The following is an 18,062-nucleotide window of genomic DNA, read 5'->3' as shown; positions in this document are numbered from 1 at the left end:
ATCAAGAGAAGGTTCATTGAATCAAAATGTAATATAATATGCAAAGTGAATCCATTTTTGAAAGAGGAGGTATTTTATTAACAGACATCTGATTGATCCCAATTATTATCATAACACAGATCTGTATTAATGGCGGGAACGTTGACTTTGAATTTGTTTTCTTCTCTTTCTCTTTTTTGTTTCATCTCAGAAGTTAACCAGCCATGAAATGGACATAGCACATTTTCTAATTCTCTTCTCTTTACAAGTGTTTCCTCCTGACACAGCACTATCATTAAATGTTCCCTTACGGATTAAGTTCCTCCCCTATATATCCTGAAAAAATGTGCATGTCTCATCTTGTTTGCTTGGCTTTTAAAAAGTTCTGAAAGAACCATTTCCAATTATTTGTTTGCTGCTACACTTTTAATAAAAGAAAAACTTCCTAAAAGCCTATTGAGAAATACAAGCTGCACAAGTGTTAATATGAGTCACTTTAACTGTTACACTTTCTTCAAAAGCTTTCTCCAGTTAATTCCCAAATGTTTTCTTAACTATGTACCATAAAAATCTCTAATTACACAGCAACACAAACAGAAGAAAATATTCTCCAGGGTACCACTTAGTTTTACAGAGAACCACAATTATAGAAAATGGGCACATTTGAGTCTGCATTCTTAAAAATCTCAACTAATGAGGACACAGACCTTATAAACTCCATCACCCCCTTTATAAATGAATGGGTCCATTAAGGCGGCACTTTCTTGTTAAATATCTTCTTCAATCGTCAAAATTATATATTTGGATAGTACACTCTAAATTCAGTCAACTAAAAACAAATTTATTCACTAAAATAGTTCAGCTCTTTCAACTTCAATTTTTGGATATTTAGACAAATTGTACAGTATATCAGGCATGAGCCATTTAAAAAAACTTCAATAAGCTTTTATGTCAAGTCTTAATGATGGAAATCAAGTTGGCCTGTTGAGACTGGCTGAACTGGAGAAAAAGCTGTATTAAAAGGCTTTTCGAACATGATTTTAAAATGACAAAATTTGGTTGTGTTGCTGAAATTTTCATTCACTCACCTTTCTTCCGTTTTTTCCCTTAACAGATAGCAAATCAAACAGACAATGAGAATAAGTCCCACTGCAGAGCCCACCAGAATGGTAACCAGTAGACCTGCGGAGCATGAAGGCAACAGAAGAAGAAGAGATTATGACTGGATGACTGGACTGTGTTCGTTTGGCACGTGGATTTGTCTTCATACAGCCATTTAAAAAAAAAACAACAACAACAACAATAGAAACAATAATTGTTAATGTACAGCTTAAAGGGAAAAAATTATATTTGTTATAAAATATCACTGGATCATTAGCTAAACTATTTTAGTGTGGTAGTTCGGTTTTAAATTTAAGGTCATGATTTTGCCATTAATTAAATAACTGAATCAAAATCAGACAGAGAAAATGTAGCTTTAAGCAAGACAGTGCTTTTTTATCAAAACCCCATTCCTTAAGAAGGCATAATTTACATGCAGGGAGGATACCCAAATACCTAAGTGTGCGATAAGATGAAGAAGAAATATGATAAAAAGTGTAAATATAATAATTATCCACAGTAAAGTGACATACCAATGTTCATCCAAGATGGATCGGCTAAGTAGCAAAGAAAAACAGAGAAAAGATGGTGAAAATGAAGGCCATCCTAAATATGGCATGATCTGAGGAAAGAAATAACATTTGAGGGCTTTCATGAGGGTTACAGAAAACAAGTATATCAGTTACATCAACTTTTCATGGCTGGAGCTCACAATTTAGACTCACCCATGTTCATGCAATGATTTAGTTGCTGCAGAAAGGTTTTACCGGAATGTAATCTTGTTATTGTGCTGTTTGATGTTCACCTTACCATTTAACGTATCAGTAAAAATGTGTGTCAAGTCATGTTTTCGATCGCACACGAACAAATACAACACACAAAGCTGGTGAAAATGCTACACACACACACACAATGGATTCATTAAATAAATTAAATTAATGTGTGTCCAGCTGACCATTTTACCTCAGTAGGTAAGTCTCTGTCCATACTGATACGGTAGACTGATAGACCATTCACATGCTATTATAAGCAGGAGGCAGCTCATAACTTACAGCAAAGAGGGAGAACAAAGGAAAGAAGGAGCACAAAAAGGTAATTCTGGCATTAAAAGAGAGAACTTATGTGTACAACATTCTGTCTGTCCAGACTAGAACACAACACCAGGGTTTATTCATTCATTCATTCCTCTTCTACCACTTATCCAATTCGTGGGGGATGCTGGAGCCAGTCCCAGCTCACATTGGGCGAGAGCGGGGTCACCGCGGACCGGTCAGCAGTCCATCACAGAGCCAATGTACAGAGACAGAAAGAGACCAACAACCGCTCACACACAGACCTACGGACAGTTTAGAGTCACCAGCTAACCAAAACATGATGGCTTTGGACGGTGGGAGGAAACCCACGGAAGCACAGGGAGAACATGCAAACTCTGCACAGAAATGCCTCAGGCCGGGAACGGAATGGCGGCGTTCTTTTTTGGGGGGCAACGGCATTAACCACTATGCTGCCGTGCTGCCCACAACCCGAGTTCCCAAACTAAAATGGAGCCATCAGTATTACATCTCAATTTGTGTACGTACATGACAGTGATGTGTCTGTGCATTTAGCAGCACAGGGCGTAGTAGTTCTTGTATTGTAGAGATCACACACTTGTACAAGGATAAAGGAAGGTTTTGCTAACAGGGGTCATGTAACAAAAATGCAAAATATAGAAATAGCTCCTTTAATTCTTTATGAAAAAAAAAAAAAAAATCTGAATCCACGTCATCATGCAATACTTATGAGATAAAATATTGTATTTGAAAATGGGCCCCTTGCATGAAGATTTTCATTACCAAATGCCATTACTCAAATGCTAAATAATTTCAGCTTTTTCTCAAAACTCATACATGTTGCCAGGATCCTGGAATGGATGGCGTTTATGAGAGTCACAGCACACCCCTGGTACATGGATGTACACAGGTAGTTTAAACGCTGCTCGGTTTTTTCAACATTGAAATACTGAGTTCTGCTATTGTTCAAAAATGCCAAGCTAGGAATGTTACAATCGTTGTATACTGGATTATATATAGAGAATATAGCTCTACAGGAGTAAAATATCACAGTGAGTCTTCATGAATATGCCTCGGTGTGTTTATGTGGGGGAAATCTGCAGCGCTCTGTGACGCTAAAGAGGACATTTCTTTAAATACAAAGGGTGAAAATGCAGTAGGAAAGAAATCTACCATACATGCTTTAGGTAAAATGCTTTTATTGAAAATAGTTTGCTGTTTAAGGTACAAGGTAGCTGTTTCCTTACTTATTGTAAATGGTAATTTGAACAAATGTATAAACTGTCAAAGATCGGGATATTACATAAAGCGCTTAAGCCCTTGCGGATTCTTTTGGTTTAGCTGCATCTCTATATTGTGCAAGGGAAAAATTACAAGTTATCCTTCAACAAAGCTGAACTTGGCATACAGTATAACATTTTACATGTTCCTTGCCAGGCACTTAGTGTCCTACATGTAGCTTGATGCATACAGCACAGAGTGAGTGCCTCAGTAAAGTTTAAGTTTAAGCATTGTATGACATAGAAAGGTTTTGGCAACACACCTACAAGCCATTATGAAAAAGAAACCATTGTTAATATTTGCCAATTTCCTCGACAAAAATATACATATTCAGTTTGGCTTTATGTTTTGGAATCTCCTTACAGTACTGAGCACAGATTTACTTTCATAAACGTTTACTCATTCAGCTTTATCCAAAGCAACTTATGCTGCATATTTAGCATAGTTTGCAAAAATAAGAACTAAAGTAAATAAATTCATACTAGAGTCTTTTTCTGATCGACCTTAGTATTATGTGCACAAATTGGAAAGAATAATTTAAATATTAAATACCTCTGCAAGAAACATAGGTCAAAGTAATCAAGGGCATGGCTTGAAAACAAGTCTTTCATTGTAAGACACACAACTGATGTCTGCAACAGAAAGTGACATAATGCCTGTCTCAACAATGTCAGGAATTTCTCTAATCTTCCCACTCCATTGGCAGAAGCCAAGGATGTGGATAACCCTGGTTGTGTGGTTTTCTGGGAAGAGTAGCAGGGGAGAAGCCACCAGAGTTTGTCATTGGCACACTTTGCTTGATTGTTTTCTTTTGGTTCATCAAGGCTTTTGTGAGCAAGCGATCCAACTCGAGCACCTCGTCTGTTGGCCGTCCACTGAGAATGTGTCTGATTGTGGGCAGGGCCAAATCTGATTTACAATCCAGGTAGCTCTTGAGGTTGAGCTTGGGGAAAACTACATTTCTGAGAGCTTGACCCAGCTGGTTCTCAGCATGTGGCTGTTTGAGCTGATTGGAAACCCTTTGCTCCAGAGAGACATAGGAGAGCGTGTCTTCAGCCAACCCTAACTTTCCCACTGACTGAGTGCTTTGGCCCTTCTTCCATGAGGGTGGTTTCAGTGTTTTTTGTTTCCACTTGGACAGAGTCTCACTCTCTTGGTCCTTGAAGTCTTTCTTCTTTCCAGCATGGAGTTTCTCTGACCCACTTGGAAGAAGCTGATAGAGCCCTTCATCAGCCAGGTCTGCTAGGTCGCCAACAAGCAGCTGCTGAATGACTCGCTTCCTTGAGAGCGGAGATGTGAGTGACAGAGTACCTTGCAGTCCTCTGCCTGCACCAGACACAGAGCCCATCACAAGTTGTTAAACATCCAAGCTTGTGGAATATTCGAATGGCGTTGGGCCTTAACATCCAGCATGCCATAAACCAAAAGCGCAAGCCATCGCCTGCAAGATGCTGCTCCAGAAAGATAACAGAGGATTTCACTCTGCCATGTGCAAACGAATGTGCCATTACAAAAGTAAAGCTCTGAGAGGGAAGCTTGGAATGAAGGCAGCATGCACATTAGTACTGCACAAAATGAATCTAAACACCACACAGCGTGTTTAACCAGGCAACCACATGAGAGTAAGCCTTCAAAGACAAATTTAAGGGCTGCAGCCATTCTCAGTTTGTCAGAGGGACATTTAATTTATTGCATTTTAAATGATGGCCTAGTTTCTAACAAGGTCATCAAAGTCATTCAATGCTGAGGATGCATGACAATGCCATCAACATTCAAGTTAAAACCAAAGCACGTAACACCAAACAAGCCAAAGCCCAGAAGACAGCCCTGTTTCCGCACATCATCCACATCTGCCTTTTAAGCCATTTTAAAGCGGTGCAGTTGCTAAGCCATTTATGCAACCTTTGCATTCATGCTCCAACAATAAAGCAATCCCATTTCGAAGGCAATACTTACCCTCTTTAAATGATACCAGGACAACCCGGCTGTCAGTGGGCTGAGGTTTCCTGAAGTTGCTATTCAGTGGCACAGGGGTTGACTCCTGGGCATGGGAGGAGTAGAGCGATGTTGCCAGGGCCAGAAACTGTGTGGACAAAACAAAACAAAAACACAGAGATTTTTCCACATCAGTGAAGTTTACATGTGAGGGAATGCCTATGTATATATAAACTGTCTGAATAATCTATTTAGCAGTACATCCTCGTGGCCGCTATTCTAATATCTAATCTGCATAGAGAAACACTCTAATTGATGAAGTACCTGTTTCCGAGATATTGTCACAGGGTTCCTGAACAGTGTCCACAGTACACTTGGATAACACGGAGGAGTTGTCAGTGATCCATCATAGCGAAAATACTCATCCAAACGTGCAGGCATCAGTGCTCTGATGTTGAAAGCGGGCACCTGCACTTTTTGATCTACATGATAAATAAATAGCAGAAGTATTTTGTGACTTTTCAACAGCAATTTACGTCAGAATAAAATCCAATAATAGCATCATGAATGAAGAGAGTGTATTAAGAGTATAAGAGGTATATAAAGATTTTGACGCTAGAGAGAGAGAGAGGAATGGAAGCTCTTTGTGTTTGTGTTGAGAACCTACATTAGCCCTTCTTATAAGCTTTCTACAATTTTACATAATTAAGGCTGAATACTGGTGATAAAAGCCTCTATTGTGAAAAACTGATGCTCATGACTGATGGTGCCTCGTAGTTATTCGGGCTTTCACCTCTGTATTTGACCCCATTGATGAATCTTAGAAACTGGTCAAACGCTGGGTTAAACTCTCCAATCTGGACAGAAAACATAGTTAGATGGTTCTGCCCCACAAATACTCATAGGTCACTGCAACAGAATCTGCAACATCTCACATCAATCAGGACACCAAGCACCGCTAGGCCATCAGATTTGTCTACAGCCGAGGCTATATTGGGGTATCTGTCAGAATTGAAGTGTACAATATGCATCTGTGAAGAAAAACAGAAGTAAGTCAAAACCCTGTGGAACAAAAAAAAGTATCACAGAATTAATTAAAACATTCTTCTTTTTGTATGTAATTTGCATCTTTATTATTAGTAGGACGGTTATATGGATGTCAGGGTGCATCTTATTTAATAATGCCCATATAGTATGAGCCGTATGATACTGTATCACTCATTTCTCTGTAGAAGGTATAGTGTGACGCAACCAATATGTAGTTAAATACTAACAATAGAAAGTGAAAACCACTGGTTATTCATGTTGAGATGTGCAACTAAAGAAACACAGATATAAAGATATAAAGATACAGATATAAATTAATCTATGAACAGGTAAGCATGGATTCTTCCGTGTTTTATCTGTAGGACTTTTCTTTATTCGAACCTCATGCTGTGAAGATTTAGGGATGGGGGGCGGGTACGTGGATATATTTATATACACTAAGTATTGTCACAAATTCCTATTTCTTTTCATTGCACCTTCAGTGTTCATTTGATTGGAAATAGCCTGCAGCATTCAGTTTATGGCAAAAACAAACAAGATTTCAATGGGTGGTGCAGTACATGACATACATAAATACCTGACTGTCTGCTGTTTTGGTGACAGTATTGTGTATTCTTTGCCACACAGAGGGATGTTGATCATTCCAGTCCAATACACCAAAATAGTATTTACAGTCTTTATTGTGTCTTGGGGATAAAGGCAGACATTTGCACTATTTTTGGGAACAGTTCAATTTCCCATCATTCCATCCCTCAATCACAACATATCATCAAGTAGCTGTGGTTATGTAGTCTGGAAAGACTTGAAAAGATGCATTTCTCTCGACATGTCTACTCTGAAGCTCAGGTCAGACTGCAGCACCTTACATTTGGCTCAGCTGAGCTGGACGGCCTTATGAAAGTACACAAGCCGTAATGATTACTGTCTCTATGCACTGTAATTCAGATGATACCAAATTATATAAAAAGACATTACAAAAGAGGTTGTGAATGTTGTTTGGATGTCTCAGTCCAATCATCTGATTTGCTTACAACACCAGAGAGAAAACAGACGGCAAGCTGGTGTGTGAAAACTGTTTATAGGACTCAAAACATTAAACAGCACAGACAACCACTCCCTTCCAGAGGTAGCTGAAAACCAAAGCATATAATAGTCTGGAACTCTAATCCCTTTAAACCCTTCAAAAATAAGACACACTAGTAAACTATACATGCTGAGGTTAACTGAACTTTCTTGATGTCTTTTTAATATGTGCAACTCAGTGACATGAAATTTTTTTTAGAAAATAATGTGTAAAAAAAAAAAAAAAAAAAAAACAATGTTGAGATTAACACTTCAGATTCTCAGTGGGCAAAATTTTAATTGCTTAAAACATCAAATTCTATTTAATTAAAGTGATCTTCTATATTTGCATTTTCTGTACAATAAGCATTCTCTGACATAGCCTAAGAGGTAGATATGAAACTGGAACAACAACATGCAGACGTAGAGTTTTTAAGAGTTCCTTAAGCTTAGGCAGCGTCTGCATGTCTTGAGGTGCGTCACTGGCTCTGATTTCTCCGCCAGTCAAATGTCACACGTTGAAGTCATGAAGTATTCAATCATTTGTCAAAAGTCAGAGTTGTTGTTGTCTGACACAGCAAATGAGTGAGAGACCTACTTAAATGAACGGACTGAGCTATGTTATTATCAAAAAAGGTGCTTGGACAAAATGTGTTATAAACATTATAGATTAGTGAAACAATGCACCACGTTGTGAGATCAAGCATCATTTTAATGTTGTGAAGGCGTTTTAATTGCTCCAAGTTTTGTTGAGTAGTGTGTTCATTGACAATGCATGTCATTAAATAAATAGTTTTACACGGAAAATATTTACAGGCCAAATACAGGTGTGCAAATTTTGTCTCTGAGGTTAAGCCGTGTAGATTTATAAAGAAGAGAAACCAAGGAGAGAAGGGCTGCATGCTTTGTTTACCTCTGCTGCAGACTGCTTGCTGTTCACCAAGTGCTCAGAGCCAGCAGGTCTGCTGGCGGAGCCCCAGTGGAAATGAAGCTGAGCTGCAGTGTAACGATTAGGCAGACTGGAAATGTACATCGTTGAGGGCAGGGAGATTTGCACTGTGGATCATAAGTGAAAACCAAGCGCAATTTTAGTTGTCATGAGGGGATCAAGAAAACGTATCTTTTCCTTCATTCAAGGATGGAAACCAATATAGTGCGCTGTGTCGATGGAGCCCTGCTTTCGTTACAGCATGGTGGAGTGACGCAGGCTGCCGCACACGTTTGTCAGTGCATTGCAAATGTTTCCAAGGGTAAACCTTTGTCAGCTTATTTCTTACATACGTCACATTGATGATGTCACTCGGTTTGTCGCCTTGGGCCCCATCTGGCTTGCAAACGTAAGCAGTTTGCCTACATAGATATTATAGCAATTGTATTTCTCAGTGAAACAAGGCAGACGTTATGTCCACGTTTAGTTGTACTGCGGCAGACACTGAACTCACCTGCTTAATATATGACCATGAATAATGTGTTTTTTATATGCAGGGTCATGTTATCCAAGTTAATTGCTGTATTTAGCAATTTAATATACAGCCATGAAGCATCACAGTGAAGCTTTTTTTGTTCTTTTGTTGGGATATATCAGACCCTGTAGTTGCTGTGCAGATGACTAATCCCTGCTCATACTTTCCCAGACTAAACATGGTGCTCTTTCTTTGGGTAAAAGGACAGTTAAGATAATAAGAGAGTGATTATATAAAATTGCTGTGGCAGATGTAGAAAGAAGATCCTCCTATCATTTTCTTCAGTTTGACCCAGAAATTAGTTTTCTACGGCAAGAACAGACTCCTCCACGTTTATGTGGGGCCATCCCTAATGAATACATTGACTAGTTCATCATTTTTATTCAAAGAAATTGGTCGGATTCTAGGCCAGACAAAACTTTGGGCTGGTAAAAATTATGATTTAGTATGATTTACAGTTTTGTTACCTAAGATGAAAAGAGATCAAGGTCATCAATATAGTTCAAGCATAACATCTTTTGTCAATAACACTGATGATAAACACTCACCAGAATGTCCATTATTTCCAAGAGTGAGCTGTTCATTGGGCGACAGGTTGTAGTTCTGAACTTCAATAGGACGCAAACTTGGGTCAAACCGCAGCAGCTCTGGCTTGATGTCTATTGGTGACTGGAAAATTCCACCACAATATGGATAACTCTTGGACCAGTGTTGCTCTCCATCTGGCCCTACAACAGTATTGATGTAAATCATCAACCAGTGAAACACTTTAAGACATGACTGCTACTGTACTGTAGCCCAAAGGTAATTTGGTAATTTTAGGTCATTTTTACAAATTTAGTAAACCATGGAACTTTAGAATCACATGTGGTATAAGTCATCCAAGGAAGTATGTTTCACATCCCACAGCTCTAGGACCCACTGCATGTTCTCTCAAAGGTTCAAATATTCTGTTCTAAACAGCAAATGAACAAATGCACAAGCCTCAAAACGAGGCGAATAGGTGAAGTATTATTATCTGTGTAGCAGGCAGCATGCGAGAGCCCCATGGCTCTGCTCTTGGCCCTTTGTAAAGCAATGAGTGAGAACCATGCAGTTGTTTGCAGCGAGAGCCAGAGACAAAACTGCCTCACTCCAAATGAGAGGCTTCTATAAGGCACAGGACAGTGAAAATGACCACATTTGCAAATCAAGTCATGCAGTTTACACAGTGACTACAGCGGAATGAGGGTGTTTCTCAGTGAAAAGGCGATGAGGCTCAAGAGCTCTGAAATGACTGAATAGAGAAGAAAAGTGGTGAGGCTAAACTGAGTGGCAGGGAAATGAAGAAGCCCTTCATTTCTGATGGTTATCTTCAATGTGTTGACTGATATGCAGCCATTTTCCATGCTGGGCTTTTCAAATAGGGTAATCAATATAAAATGAGGGAAATAGCGCGCAATGAATGGACCCCACAAAGCTGAAATTGTAGAATAGTTGAATATGGTGGAGTATAAAACACCATGGAAGGCCTTGAATATACTATTGATCTCATCCATTCAGCATATTTACAACAAATTCATTATCCGTCCAGAATTTGTCCTAAAACCCAGCATTCACCGTTTGCCAGCTAAAACTGTGGTAAAATATGAATGACGTAGCATGAAGTCTGCCCCAACTTGACTGCCAATTCCCAGAGGCTTGAGTGTACAAGACAAGTGAAGCTGTGAAATCGCTGAATATTGTCTGAAGCAAAAGTCATAGTTCAATCGAGGCAAACACTCCCTATAATAAGAAAGAAGGTTTTAATTAGACCCAGCCTTCCCTTTAATAATGGCCTTCAGAGGCCTTTGGTGGACCCTTGGCAGTCCTCACTAAAACATACATGACTGGGTAATTTCTTAAATGTGGGGCCTTTTTTATGCAAAGGGAATGTTAAATAAGAATTTTTATGCAAGGGTTTCTGTAAAATAAAGCACTGACGATAACATCAGTGGAGCAGCAGGTTAGCAGAACAACAGTCGTCAGCATCATTTTTTCTGTACTCCCACATTAAGGCTCACTGTTTGTCCTTTGCCAGAGGGTGAAGTGTTGAGGTGGAGATGTTATCACATGACTCAGCTGGTGCCATGTCAACAGAAAGTGCAGCAAGCCCCCCAGACCACTCACTGCGAATCACGTTTTATTCACATTCACATCAAAGTGACTCTCATTACACCTAAGATTTCTAAGATTTCTGTGTGATCATTCATTCATTCACTTGTGGGTGCACTTGAGGTGCTGGAGCCAATCCCAGCTCATAAAGGGTGAGGGTGGGTGTACACAGTGGACAGGTGCCAGTCCATCAGAGTCACACAGAGTCAGATCGAGACCAACAACCATTCACACTCACACTCAGTCCTACGGACAATTTAGAGCCACCAGTTAACTTAAACAGCATGTCTTTGGACGGTGGGAGGAAACCCATGCAGGCACTGAGAGAGCATGCAAACTCCACATGCTCCTGCAAACAAACCTTCTACTGTACCTTGTTGTTGTGGGGCAACACCACTAACCACCATGCCGCCGTGCTGCCCTAAATACAGTACATATATAGAAAATGATTTGGGTGAAATCGAGAATTTTTTCATTCACATGTTTATGGCTTTATAGAGTAATCTTTAATAAAATATCTCATGGACTGACACAGATAAAATGGGCTTTCACATAAATTTGCGTTCAACTTTCCAAGGCAGGACATAAAGTAACTGTGTGTCTTCAAAGAGCTGTTTGCTCTCATTAATGCCAGATCACTGCTACAATAAAACCTTAGCGGATCAGCTTTACTCAGATGACTGAATTAAGCAAGTATAGTCTCTTCTAACTATAATTATTTCACCACAAATTACTGTGCAGAGAAAATAACACTTTCTTTTTATAATCCACAAAGAAAAGTCTTTGTTTTGTCCTGAGAAAAAGTATTATTTTTATGTGCTGCACCTGCCTACTTCTTTGGTTTTAATCTTCAGTCCCTGAAAGTAACAAACACTTAAGTCGCAATAATACGGTGCTCTAAGCACAGTTCATGTAAGAGAGAGTCCTTAAGGCGTGAGGAAAGAGCTATGAAATGTTGTGACTGCAGAGTCTATAATTACTTTATTATTAGTGACAGGTGGGGGTCGGGGGCCAGCACACAGAGGCCACAGAAGTTTCTTTCCCTCTTGATCAGAAAGCGCTGCATTTGATTGTGTTGTTATGTTTGTTTGACTAGTTACTATTGTTAGCCCAAAGGATCCCTGCGGGAGCTCAACATCATCCTCTCTGACTCAGTTATTGCCTCGCAGAGAGTTGAATTAAGTTGAATTTGAACACTTAATTAGTATCTGTTGGTTTAAGGATGGATTGCCACTGCACCAATGCAATCCAAGTCTGCTCGGTGGAAACTGGGTGGAGATATATTACTATTAGCTACAAAATTTCTATTTCTAATTTCTGAGAGTAAAAAAGGTCTAACTTACCCGTGTATGTCCAATTGGCAGCTGAAACAGAACAAAAAAAGAGCCAATGACTATGATTGAATAAAATCTACTATAATGATTAGACATGCAAGTAAGCAGATGCAGCAGGATGCAATGGAATTATTCGACCTTTCTATACATGAACTAATATTAATGAATTGGAAACAATATATCTGGAGCAGACATTCAAAGGACCTGTCAAATTTGCCTTTGCTCAGAGCATGAGCAGGTGGATGGAGACACCTGCCGTGAGTTCCAAACAGCTCTGGAATGCATCGACCAAGAGCTCCGCTTCTTCTGTCTGATCAACACAAACGTAAACATGCATGGGAAGTTTTCACCAGGAGACTCCATGCGTCCCTGAAAGATCTTACCAGAGCAGAAAGCCAGCTGCAGGAAAACGATGGATGTGAAGCTGGGGAGGAGCATCTTGGTGCCCTCAGTCCACTTTGGAGCGGCAGCCTGTTTGGGGACCCGGGGCAGGAGCAGGAGCAGGAGCAGGAGCGCCGGAGCGCTGGAGCCTTCAAACCGGCTTTTATACGCATGTCGTCAGCTTCATTGTAGCTGGCGCTGACGTCAGAGCAACATCAAAACCAGCCTCCGGAGTCAGCTGGCCACCGGAGAGTGACAGCTCAACGGAGGCGACCGCAGCCGAGCGGAGTCGCTCATTTGGTGGTTCGGCCTTGAACCCAGATGAAGGAGGAGGAGGGGGGCGTCACGCCTTCCAGCCGTGTGACGTCAGGAGACGGACAGGTCGCCCGGATAGTCGCAAGGTGTGCTCCACGACCACCTGTCCGACATACTTTTTCTTTAAGCTTTTTTCTTTAAGAAATTGGTGCGCACTTTGCAAAAATATACATGATACTAAATGTTGTCCTTTCCTTCCTGTTTGTGTTCGCTACTGATGCATTGAAGTCGCTGGGGATTGTTTTTTTAATGAGCTGTCTCTGCCATGGAGCACTGCTATAAATCTGCATCTGGATATCAAAACTGCCACAGCTGTGGATACAGAATAAGCTCTGAATTGTGGCCATGGCTTCAAAGTACTTTTCAAAGTCACTTTGAAAAACTTGTGTCATTGTCTCTTATCCTCTTTAGTCACTTGTGCAAGGCACTAAATGTTACCTTTCAGAAGAGACCAGTGCTACGCCTGTAATCAAAAGGGTTGGGGAACAACTTTTGTTTTTGACTTATGCATGAAAATGGTGGTCTTTGGTATGTTTTAACAAACAAACAAAAACAAAAACATGAATGGAAAATAATGTTTTAAAAAATACATGCAATACCCTGTTATATGCACACACAATTTTCAGTTTGACAAAGAGCAACTCCCTGAGGAGGCTCAGATGGGACTGAACTCGCTAAACGCACAAAAACTGTACAAGCTCAAAAAAATAAATAAATAAATAAATAACAAAAATAAGGATTGCCACGGAGCCCACTCACCCCTCCCTTCCGACGTTCAGCCTCCTGCCAGCCTGGGAAACAGCTTCATCAATCAGGCTGTTAGGATGCTGAACTCCTTACCGGAAGTCCCCCACTGAAGAAGGAGTCAACCCCCCACCTCGTACCACACACACCAAAAACTCTGCCCACCACGCTGGCACCAGCCACTTTATAAGAACTGCTGCTGTTGCAGTGGACACAGCTGTTTCTGAAACAGTGCCACTGCTCATCTGACCTCAATGAGGTTGTTATGTACAATAATATTACACATATAATATGCACAAATTGCACATTCCCTTTTCACTCCCTGCATAGCATTTTTTATATCCCAAATTACAATATTTCTGGCTGCTTGGGCATGCTATTTATATGTTACTGTACAGTTATTGCGCAGTCTAGTCATTGTACAGCCTTTTCTCTGCTCTTCCATATTCTCCACTTATTTTCTTTGGTTCTATGTTACACTGTAGAGGACAAAAGAGCAAGCGATTTGATTCCTCTGTGTATCTTGTATGTTTAGAAGAAATGACAATAAAGTTGACTTGCACTTTGCAATGGCTCTTCTGTGCTCTGCCCTATCCCCCGCTCTGCCCAGCAAATACACAAATATGGTGACATTTTCTAAAAGTCAGCAATCAACAATTGTAATGTTATGATATAGTATTTCACATTACAGTAGGTGCTGCATTTGGAGCTTTTTATATGTGACTACAGTCTAATATAAGAATTGCTTATATTAATAGTAATAAAAGAGGAAGATACTGTTAAAGTTTCTTTCAAATGACCATCCAAAGGTCAGTAATGGGAATCCACTCCCACTGTAGTTTACGACTGTCACTCATTTCAGGAGGGACCGAACAAAGACAAGCAGCAAGATGAAGCTCTTGTTGTTTTGGGGAACAGTTTTTGCTGCAATCCACATCAGCCATTCAACTCCAGGTATATCAAACTACTTTCTCATTAAAATAGTTTTGTAAAGTGACTAAATATCTGTTTGTAGGTTAAAGGTGTACTCTTCAGAATGGCCAGACCATGGACACATGACATCAGCACTCAGATCTGTCAGTTTTCCTGTGTAGTAGAGGCCTATAAGTGACCTTAATTATGCCAGTATGAGTGATGGCTGCATACTTAGGTTTGATAAAAAAAATGTTTTGGCTTCTTTAATGAACTTAGATTGAATCTTTCAGCTTAATATAGTATTTTATTTACATTTTAAATGACTGTACATTCATGTTATAACTTTATAACATGATTGTTGGCTGCAACTGCAGCCAACGATGTTTGTCTTTATCTGCAACTGAAAATAGAAAAGCTCCATTTATTCTCCTGGAAATGTTATTTACACGTTGAATGATTGCACTAAGCTGACTGGACAATTCCTTCCTCTATAATTTCAAACTGTTGAACACTGCGATTATTTCTGTCTGAGCCACTTGTTATGCGAATGATGAGCATGATGGGCTACGTCAACCTACAATATCTTCTTTCCTTAGATTTGTGTAAAGTATTGAGCATCCAGGCCAGAGTCCATTTGTTAGGTTCCCTCCAAAATGTAGTTTATTTGAAGTAAAAGAAGTGATTGAAACCACTTCCCTTCAGTGATATGTATGAAGGGTGGAGGGCATCTCACCTAAATCAAGTATGTGTTTTTTAAAGCCAAAATAATCACCATTTTCTTTCTGTATATAAAATGTCTCTCAACAGCTTTCTGCCAGCTGCCCCGTGATGAGGGTGACGGGTCAAGCTTCCATTCTGCTGTGTATTACGATCCTGCCAAAGATGAGTGCCATCCTTTCATATACAAAGGGGAAGGAGGAAATGCCAATCGTTTTGAAAATGAAAGGCAGTGCATAAGAAACTGTTCCGCCAATGCTGAAAATATCTACCCCATGGATGGTAAGATGATTTTTAAACTTACTGAAGTATAATGTATTGTGTGATTATGTTTGACCACTTGAGGTTTTTGATCAGAAAACGGAACAACACATCATCAACAAACATTAATCCACTGAAAGGGAAATAGAATGGGCTCAAGCCGTCTACCTCAACCAGTTTCAGACAGCGATCCCCTAAGTTTGAAGAAGAGGAATATGTAGCTTACGACCACAAAGCCAACATTTATCCGTGCCAATGCTGTTCTGTGTCAAACTGTCCGACCCAAATAATGACGAGCTTTACTGTTTCATATTTTCTCCCCACATGAAATAATTATATGTCTTCAGAAACTGCAAGACAGACACGTGTCAAACTGATTGTAAGCAATATGCCCCCAAGTGGTGAAAGCGCGGGGCTATTTTTGACAGGCTTGAGCGTGAACCTATCCAAGCCTTTTGCAACCTCCTTAATAACAATTCAGTCCTCTGATGCTCTGTATCTGTTTTGATAATTTAAAAGTTTAGACATAATCAAAATCATATGTAAAATAAAAAATAGCAGCCACTGCCGCAACAAAATCTAATGAAGAAATTTCCTGAACACAGAATCTAAAGCTTGCCTCTTCAAAAAGGCTGAAGGTGGATGCAGTGCGTTGTATCTGAGGTACTACTACAATTCTGTTTATGACAAATGCAAAAGGTTCCTGTGGACTGGCTGCATTGGAAATGGAAACAGATTCTTTGACTATAACAGCTGCAATGCCGCATGTGCCGGCATCCATGGTAAGCACAACACAGAATGTATCAATTTATCATAAAGTCCATACATATTTTAAAACGAATAAATCATGATGATACTACCAGAAATGTGGAACATTTTGTTGTGTTTTTTGAAGATGTGAATGTAACATTGAACAATGATGGTGATTAAATGGAGGAGAATGAGCCAGACACCTCTCTTGGTGAGTAAATTTATTACAAAAAGAACGATGACAGAGTATAATTGGAAAGCACTAACTTTGTTCACATTTGTTTATTATGAGAAATGATCGCAACTGATAACTGCCTATCAATTTTGTGAGTTTAATTATCTTCATTTTATTTCTTTAGGAAAAAGGGCTCCAAGAAGGCACCAAACTCATGAAACTCATGAGTTCATGAGGTTTTTATCAGTTTGATTTTACATTACGACTCTACCAGTGTTGATGCCAGCAGATTAACTGATTATTACAAAAGTCAATTTTAATTATCTTTTTTTTTTTTTTTTTTTTTTTACTGGCATGGGTATTACAGATAACAGGTTTGTTCAGTTTTGTATTTTGTTTTACCTCAGTGACATTTGCAAAGTTGAGTTTATTAAGTTTTTTTGTTTGTTTGTCTTTGCTGGGAACTTCATGTCTTGCTTTTATTCAGTAATCCTAAATAAATCTGTTGTCAAAGTGCAATCAAAAAGAAACTACCGTAGTTTGTCCATTCATCCACTGAATTAAATAATTTTTTTAAAAAGTGGCAACAATTCAATTTCTTCAGCTTTTCTAGTTAGGATTAAATATTTGTCTTTTGTGATAAGAAACTGAACATATATGCTTTTGCACTGTTGGTTGAACAAAATTGGCAAAAATTGTGAGTCCATATGAATTTCTGTGCAGTTAGATGAAATGATTACAGCAGAAACAGTTGGTAAACTAATGCAAAAAAAAAAAAAAAACAAACAAACTTTGAATTGTAACCCTCACCCAAAATGAAACACCATCCAACAATGAGAGTGCAATGGAAAATGTCCAGTAGATGTGTTTTTGAGTTCCTGAGCAGAACATAATATCAAGTTCAGAAACATCATTTTCTGCACTGTTACCTAAAATGTTTTTAACGGTGTGATCTCCTAAGAATTTAAATGACTCCAAAGTATAATTGAGTCATCACCCAACTCAACCATTTAATTAAAAAACTTCTACTTCTTGAGTCTTATGAATGCATTTGCCAATTCAAAACAAAAAACATCTTTGGAGCTTTTATTGTATTTCCTATTAGCCATAGCACAATCCTGCAGACAGATAGCACAGAAAGAGCGCACTGTAAATGAACATTTAATAACATTTTACAACCAAAATGTGTTAATGTTTGTGAGTACAAGTGTGTATAATATGAAATACACCACATACATGAGAAATTTGTAAAAGATAGGCTTAAAAAAAGGTGCTGAAAATATGAGGGCCTCGCATGTCGTCATCTCATGCCCAGTTTTAAGTGAATGAGAGCTGTTGACTAAATTTTGTAAATGTGTTGGTATCACCTGTTAATTTCACACCAGTCACTTATTGTTATAATAACTGACATTTGGGT

At 39.2% G+C, this 18,062-nt stretch overlaps 1 protein-coding gene across 2 annotated transcripts; it reads right to left on the bottom strand.

Annotated features, from left to right (window-relative positions):
- Positions 1-3,321: 3,321 nt before the first annotated feature.
- Positions 3,322-13,009, bottom strand: ca12 (carbonic anhydrase XII). 2 transcript variants are annotated; one of them, XM_029522239.1, is made up of 9 exons: positions 12,771-13,009; positions 12,397-12,417; positions 9,469-9,648; positions 8,371-8,513; positions 6,284-6,379; positions 6,142-6,205; positions 5,673-5,830; positions 5,366-5,496; positions 3,322-4,735 (listed from the first exon to the last, which is right to left on the bottom strand). In XM_029522239.1, exons 1-9 carry the CDS (start codon positions 12,823-12,825, stop codon positions 4,096-4,098), a joined length of 1,488 nt encoding a protein of 495 aa, XP_029378099.1. In that variant the 5' UTR covers positions 12,826-13,009; the 3' UTR covers positions 3,322-4,095. The 2 variants fall into 2 exon arrangements, with proteins under 2 accessions (XP_029378099.1, XP_029378097.1); XM_029522237.1 differs by having other exon boundaries at positions 3,322-4,739; positions 5,370-5,496; positions 12,771-13,006.
- Positions 13,010-18,062: the final 5,053 nt, after the last annotated feature.

Source organism: Echeneis naucrates, chromosome 16 (genome assembly GCF_900963305.1).
Source record: "Echeneis naucrates chromosome 16, fEcheNa1.1, whole genome shotgun sequence".
Classification (NCBI taxonomy): Eukaryota; Metazoa; Chordata; class Actinopteri; order Carangiformes; family Echeneidae; genus Echeneis; species Echeneis naucrates.
Note: the sequence above shows the minus strand (reverse complement) of the source record. Positions and strands in the feature narration are given on the sequence as shown.